Source organism: Calliphora vicina, chromosome 3 (assembly GCF_958450345.1).
Source record: "Calliphora vicina chromosome 3, idCalVici1.1, whole genome shotgun sequence".
In the NCBI taxonomy this organism is placed as follows: Eukaryota; Metazoa; Arthropoda; class Insecta; order Diptera; family Calliphoridae; genus Calliphora; species Calliphora vicina.
The window spans coordinates 1,455,096-1,463,105 of record NC_088782.1 but is presented as its reverse complement, the minus strand read 5'-3'; the positions used below and the strand labels follow the sequence as shown (position 1 = coordinate 1,463,105).

Genomic DNA, 8,010 nt, shown 5'->3' with positions numbered 1-8,010 from the left:
AGGGGATTGGCTGGGCCAGCTTAAAACAGGTACGTTATTCTCCAAGAACCAGTTTTTAACTAATCTTGAACTATGTTTTGGGTCGTTGTCCTGCTGGAATGTCCATATTAATGGCATATTTTCCGATGCATATGGAAGCATTACGTTTTCCAATATGTCTCTATACCCACTAGCATTCATGGTATCTTCTATTCGGAATATCGGACCAAAACCATTCCATGAAAAGCAACCCCAAACCATTATGTTTCCCCCGCCATGTTTTACCGTCTTTTTTGTAAATTTAACGTGGAATTATTTTCCTTTTGGTCGGCGTACATTTCTTTGGCAGTCGTTTCCAAACAAATTTATTTTTGTTTCGTCGCTCCATAAAATATTTCTCCATTTTTTTTCGCCTTCACACCCGGACCATTGTAAGTGCTCTTTAGCAAATTCTAATCTTGTCTTGATATTTTTTTTGGCGCATTAGTGGCTCTTTTCTGGCAATTCTTCCCGGCAATTTAGCTTGTAAAAGACGACGACGAACTGTTTGTGGACTGATTTAGTTACATAGCTCCGCAGAAATAGCTTTCGATGATATGAAAGGGTCTTTTTTAACCATAAGGACGATCCGCCTATCTGTTTCTGGACTGGTTTTCTTTGGTCTACCGCGAGTTTCTCTTTTTTGTTTTTTAGATAAAGCATTTTGGACAAAATGTAAAGATCTTACTATGCTCTTTACTATTTCCCGTAATGATTTTCCTTGATTTCTCATCGTTTGAAAATTTTTTTTCTCATCTTCGGTACAATGATGATTTCGTCCCATTTTCTTCAAAAGAGTCCTATTTTTTATAAAATTGTTGCTAAAATTTAAATTATACTTACTGTTTCACGTAAATAGGAACAAAAAATTGCACAAAAAAAAAAATTGTATATAAACAAATTACAAATTACTGATGTGTATCTATTTTTATGAGCAAATAATTTTTTGTAATTCAAATAAATTCGTTTTTAAAAATCAACATGAAAGCAAATAGTTGCCAGATTTTTGACTGACATGACATTGCCAGATAGAAATTTTAATAATATGATGTATTCTTAACGCTTGCGAGGAAATTTTCAATGTTACCGCCATTTAAATTTTTTCCAATTAGGTGTATCTATTATTTTGAGCAGATGTGTATATGAATTGATAGTAAAATTACCACTGTGACTTATTTAGAGATCACAAGAAGATAAATCATTTTATTTGCTTAGTAAGAACCATTTTTATGGTCAGAGTTTGCACGATAGAATTCCAAGCAACCCTTTGAATTAGACTTGCCAACCGTCCCGTTTTCGTCGGGACAGACCAGTTTTAGAGTCGAATGTCCGTGTCCCGGCAAAACTCTGAACGGGACACCATTTGTCCCGTTTAAAAAAAAATATAACTTTTTCATTAATTACCACAAAAAATATAAAAAAAATCAAAAATTGGAAATACCGATAGACAAGGATGCTTTATTTTCTGAAATATAGTATTTTCTTAAAACTGAATATCACTATTTAACAATATACATAGGTACTAAGTGCATTAACTTTTATGTGTTTCAATAAACTCATTAGTAAACATTATTTAATTTCATGAAAAATAAATGGCACGATACTCGCTCTAGGATGCTTGTACCTTTAATAATAAAAAAGCTGATAAAAGCAATTAAATAAATTTTAAATTATGGACTGAAATAGGTGAACTTTGTTAACTTCGTTACTCCTATATAGTAAAATAAAAAAATTTTAAAGATTTTATAAACTATTTTTTTAATGAGGTGAAACAAATTAGGTAAAATTATAAAAAATAAATTTTCAGACAAAGTTTGAAGAATCTCGCAATTTTAATTATCCAGATATTCAAAACTTACTATGTACTTTGAATGGAAAGTTTCACACCCACTGTTCCGATCTAGACCATTTTAGCTAAACTCTGTACAGTGATAAGAATTTGATTCATGCAAAGTTTAAATACATTACAATTATAGTACTCCAGATATTCGAAATTAACTATATACTTTGTATGGGAGGTGTCACTCCCACTAATCCAATCCCGACCATTTTACAGCCAAACTATGTAAAATGATAAGTGAGCTATCGGACAAAATTTGAGGAATCTCGCAATTATAGTTCTGAAAATATTTATTTTCCTTTGTGTGGTAGGTGACTTAAACCTTGTTCCGATTCTTCCCAATTTGGTTAAACTTCATGTCGTGCTATAAATTGATTCATATAAAGTTTGAAGAATTTCACAATTGTAGTACTCCAGATATTTGAAAATAACTATTTACTTTAAAAAATTCAATCTCGCCCATTTTCAGCCAATCTCCGTATAGTGACAAGAATTTGATTCATACTAAGTTTAAATACTTAACAATTATAGTACTCCAGATATTCGAAATTAACTATTTACTTTGTATGAGAGATGCCACGCCCACTAACACAATAACATTTTCACCCAAAAAATGTATAATAGTAAGGGTGATATTAGGGCAAAATTTTAAGACTTCCACAATTATAGTTCTCCAGATATTCGAAAATAGCTAGTTACTCCTGTATAAAGTTCGAAGACTTTCACAGTAATAGTTCTCCAGATTTTACACAATTAAAATTAATGTGTTATTGTTGATTTTAATAAATAAAATAGGATAATAACACTGCTTCAAAATAACACATTTTGTCAGAACTTGAAAAGCGACCTAATGGAGGTTGTATGCCTAGGTGAGGACATGCTAAAACCGTTTTGAAAGATTTTGAACACCGTCAAAATTTATATTTTTTTTTTATTAGTGTTGCTGTCAACCTTTGGTAACAAATTTTAAATACCGACCGTAAATCAAAAAAATCATTGTATTTTTTGAAAATCTAATACAATTTTTGTTTAGACTATGAAATTGTATTACAATACTTGAGTTTTTGACAAATATTAATACTCAGTATTGCCGTCTATAAATACCTTTAATAACACATTCTTTATTTATTTGTACCTATTAAGAAATGATTTGTTTTATTTTATTTTATACATTACATATAGGTAGGTAGAATAAATTTAAACAAATAAAAATTATCATCATATTTCATATGTATGTATGTACCTACAACATAAATCCATGATGAAAATCAAAATAAAACGTGTCGTAACAATTTAATCGTAGCTTAAAGCATAGAGATGTTACTCTGTCTTAAAGCTTTACAACTTAAAAAATAAAAGTGAAAAAAATAACTATACAATTTCATAAAATGTTCATATATTCACCCTTACCGTAGTTGGCGTAAACGTCATACGCCTACGACATTTTCGTACTAGGTTAAAGAAACAATTTGCATTTTATCTTTAATCTAGTACGAAACAGTCGTAGGCGTAAGACGTTTACGCCGACCACGATAAGGGTGAGTATTTTTAATTGCTCTGTTCCAGAAATATTCAGATCAAGGTTTATTTAATACGCCGTGATTCAGATTTTTTATAAAAACTATACCTAGGTATATAGATCTGAAACATAGACATAATGACTTAAATATATTTTTTGTGTACGTACGTACATATTTATAAGTGTATACAAAATAAATTCGTTAACTAAAAAACTTTAGTGTTAGAAGTATAATTTTAATTAACAGAATATAAAAAAAATTTTAATTATAATTTTAATCACTGTGAAGGTTTAAAAAAAATACGATTTATACCATATTTAATTTCACCTCTTAGTGTGCACAAGTTTGTAAATGTTTCATCATTTACACTAAACCAAATGTCTACACCATCGTTATTTGTTCTTTCGCATTCTCTGAGAACTTTCAAGTCTTCACCGTGGATTGAAGGATTTTGTAATTGGATTAAGGATAGTACAATTTCAGTTTTTACTGTTGGAGGAGGTATATAAACTTTTACTACATGACGGGTAATATAAGTTATGGGGAAAACATCTAGTTTAGCTCCACACCATAACTTATCCAGTTCTAGTATAAATTTTGTGATAAAATTAAAGGCATTTTTATTATGGCATCCCACAATTTTGATGCCTCTATGCCATTTTGCACCATCAAATAGACCGATGTTGGTATCATTAGTCCGTAACATTTCACTGTTAAGAGCTTCCAGTAAACGCTTTTCGATCATGAGCCATTTATCATTTGTTATACTCCAATTTGGATGATTGCGATCGATTATAACAATTTGCAAATGAGCTGGACTTGAGAGATTGTTTAAAGGTTTTAGCCATTTTAATTTTGAAAAATCATAATTCTTTGAACGGTTTGTAGCGCTTTCAGTAAAATCGGGCCCTATACTTGAGCTACAGTTTGAGAGCTCGTTTACAATCGTGGTGTAGTTTTCATTATTATGGTGTACATTATTATTGGAGCCATTTGAATAATTTTCCAGCACAGCTGAATTATGTACTTCATTCGTATTCTCAATTATAATGGATGACTTTGACACTTTGTTAACTGGTACATGTCCAATGTCAGTATATTGTGAAGTTTTTGCAGTATTTCGTCTACACGCTCGAAATCGCCTTCTGCGCCTTTTACGCTTTTTCGTGGAATTTGTATTACGTATATTTGATTCCAAATTATTTACAGAAGACGTAGCTTTATCTGCCAAACTTGATTCAATGATATGAGTATTAGTACAATTAGAATCTAAATGATTTATTAAATCCGTAATTGTATCGTCCAAATTAGCGTCATTATTTACTGAATTTGTAAACCCATCCATATGAACTTCTTCTTGTTCATCATTCAGTTTAATACAAATATTAGCTTTATCATCTTCGGACGCCTCTTCTTCCACGGAATTTATGACTATAACATCCGCACTGTCCTCGCAATCGCTTATCGGAGCGTAGTTTTCATTAATATTATGGTTTCCACTATTATTGGATTCATTTGAATAATTTTCCAGCGCAGCTGAATTACGTATTTCATTCGAATTATCAATTATAATTGATGACTTTGCCACTTTGTTAACTTGCCCACTGTCAGTAGTTTGTGCATTTAGTGTATTTCGTCTACACGCTTGAAATCTCCTTTTATGTTTTTTCGTCGAATGAACTTCCTGTTCTTCTTTCAGTGCAATGCAAATATAAGCTTTATCTTCAGACGACTCTTCTTCATCGGAATTTAAGACTATAATATCCGTACTGTTGTTGTTGTTGTTGTTGTAACAGTTCGACTGTGACCGATTGTTCTTTCCTGGGGAAAAAACTTTCGGTTTGTACAGCTGTCGCTGAGTTGACAATCTTTGGCCGAATATGATTCGGGTCGTTCCGGAACGGAGATCCAATTGTCGTGGGAACGTACTGTCCTCGTCATCGCTTATCTCAATAATTGGACTTTCGTTCTCAATAATTTCGACTTCATTAGACATTTCCTAAAGGTGTTTGTAAAACATGAAAATGTATGTACGATTATTTAAAGACGCAATATTAGCAATTATTTGACTTAACATTTATTATATTGTAACTTTGGAGCAGTATGTATGTTTGTATATTACTACTAGTTTTGGGCTTTTTAAATTGTAATTATTTTCTAACGTTTTTAAATGGGTAACAAAATTATGCCAATTTTTCCCTCTTTTTGCAACAAAATAATTTGTATTGCAGTTAGTGATGACAAATGACTTGTAAACACAGCTATCGATAACAATGTATTGATAAATGGTGATGCCATCAGCGTTGCCACTCATCAAATATTATTCCTACAAAAATGGTATCCCAACAAAATTCAACATAAATTGGTGTTATATAGAAATAAATTACTTGTCCTATATTCATGGCAATCGGTACATAATTGGTCATATCTGCCGTAAGGCCCACTTCTGAAATTCACTCACGAAAATAAATTATTGAAATTTTAAAAGAAATATCTTTTTGCTCATTTTTTCTGCGCTGGCTATTATTCGTACAAATATTGTCGGGTTTGTCCGACTATACATTTGTACTTGTTTAATTATGCCAAAATGATGTGTAATTATTTATCATCACTTCTTTTAACACACAATTTTAATAATATGTTATAATTTTGAAAGACTACCCCATTAAAGCAATATTTTCATAAACAATTTGATTTTAAAACGTTTAAAATTACAAGTTGGAATTTTTCTAAATACGTACACAAATACTTATTCAGAAATATCGTAGACTACTAAAATGCATACAAAATCGGAACTACCAAAAGTTAATTTGTTAACTTAAAAAGTGGCAAGTATTATGCCGACTCAAAAAAGAAGGATCCTAATAGATTGTCCTTTTTAAAGGATTTTAAACTTTTAAGTATAACATTTTTTATTATAATATTTTCACTTATCCCACTACGCCAAATTAAAGAGGAGGATTTTGCAAACCTGGTTACCGATTCAAAACGATTAAAAGAGAACGCGAATATGTATGTATGTATATGGAACGAAAACTACATAGAAATAAACTTACACAAATTAAATTTAGTTGTTTTTTTTTTTTGTTTTCACATAATTTTTTTTACTAATACATACATTCTCATCACTTAGGTTTTTGACAACTGAGTTAGGTCTTTCACAGGAGAGTTTCCAATCTATTTGTATTTATCTATGATTTTAATGATTACCATTAATTAATCCAGAATTAAATTGCGCTATGCTACTCCAAAAATATGCAGTGGTTCTCCTATATCAATTCTGTTGGATTGGAGTCCATAGTTCGGAAATACTTATAGTTTTTCTCACAGAGAATTATGCATAGAGACGAGACACTCCTATTTGTCAAACAAAAATTCAACAAATCACATGTCTTATACATCAACAAAATACATTGATTGATTGATTTTAAAATTGTTTTAATAACGATAGACTCTGAACGTGACTCTGAGTCGATCGTCGATCGATTAATGTTATATTGCCAAAACTTATTTAACTGCCCAGCCAATCCTACTGCACTTCGTGCACTGGATTTATGGACTAACCCAGGATAAGTGCACCATTTCTTGGCCTGGACCTGGACGCAGATCCCCCAGATTAGAAAATTACATAGTTTTTTACTATGAACTAGATATCTCGGAGATCGCAAAGTGCATCTAAATATTCGTCCGCATTAAACTATTACTTTTTTAGTGGTCAATAGTAACCAGACTTGTAACTTATGCCGTTTCAATGCAAGCAAAATGGTTGCCGTTTGTCTGCCGCCTTTTTTAAAAATTCTTATATGTAATGTAATGATTTTTTCGAGTATACCCGTATCATCAATTCGACCAAAGAGAACATACCATTTATCACAGATTATTACAGATATGAACAAATGACAGTTCTCAAAAAAGTAATATCCAACCGTATGGTTATTTTGACGTTCTAAATTGTAGAATCTACAACCACTTATCAATGGTTGTGGTTACAAAGCGAGTGAAAAAAAATTTACTTTTCAATAGGCAACGGTTGTGATATATATTTGTACCTCTTTCCAAACCACAACCATTTTGAGATTTTCTTTTGTTTGTTTTCTATTGCCATATTCAGGAACCAGCTGATTCTTATCTGTGTAAACTGTGCCATTTATAGTCCTTTGAACAGTTTAATTTTTATTATTTTAAATTTCGAAAAAAATCGAGATTTTATTTATTGATGAATTATTTTTATTTTTCAAGAACATTTATTTGTCCTCTTTAGACTACATAATTAAAAAATACGTTTTTCGTAAAAATACAGTACAATTTCAAATATGCACAAAGGGATTTTATACACGAAAGTTTTATACTTTAATTTGGTACCAAATTTTACTGCTATAAATATCCAACAGTGAAAAATTTACGATTTTCTAAAAAGCTGCAGACAAATGCTATACATTAGGGATGCCAATCCCGAAATCCCGATCCCGAAAATCCCGGGATTTTTCGGGATCGGGATTTCCCGAATCCCGGGATTTGTGAAAAAGAATCCCGGGATTTTTCGGGATTAACAAATCCCGAAATATTGAGATTTTTGATATTTTAGGAAGATTTTTGAAGCACCCAAAATACTAAATTCAGCATATTTTTTAT

At 31.1% G+C, this 8,010-nt stretch overlaps 1 protein-coding gene across 1 annotated transcript; it reads right to left on the bottom strand.

Moving 5' to 3' along the window:
- Positions 1-2,946: 2,946 nt before the first annotated feature.
- On the bottom strand, positions 2,947-5,592 carry LOC135954257 (homeobox protein 2-like). The gene is made up of 2 exons (XM_065504338.1): positions 5,454-5,592; positions 2,947-5,377 (listed from the first exon to the last, which is right to left on the bottom strand). The coding sequence occupies exon 2, from the start codon at positions 5,372-5,374 to the stop codon at positions 3,656-3,658; it is 1,719 nt and encodes a 572-aa protein (XP_065360410.1). The 5' UTR covers positions 5,375-5,377; positions 5,454-5,592; the 3' UTR covers positions 2,947-3,655.
- Positions 5,593-8,010: the final 2,418 nt, after the last annotated feature.

Coding starts and splice junctions, on each gene's coding strand:
- LOC135954257 (XM_065504338.1), bottom strand. CDS start 5,374: ATGTCTAATGAAGTCGAAATTATTGAGAACGAAAGTCCAATTATTGAG.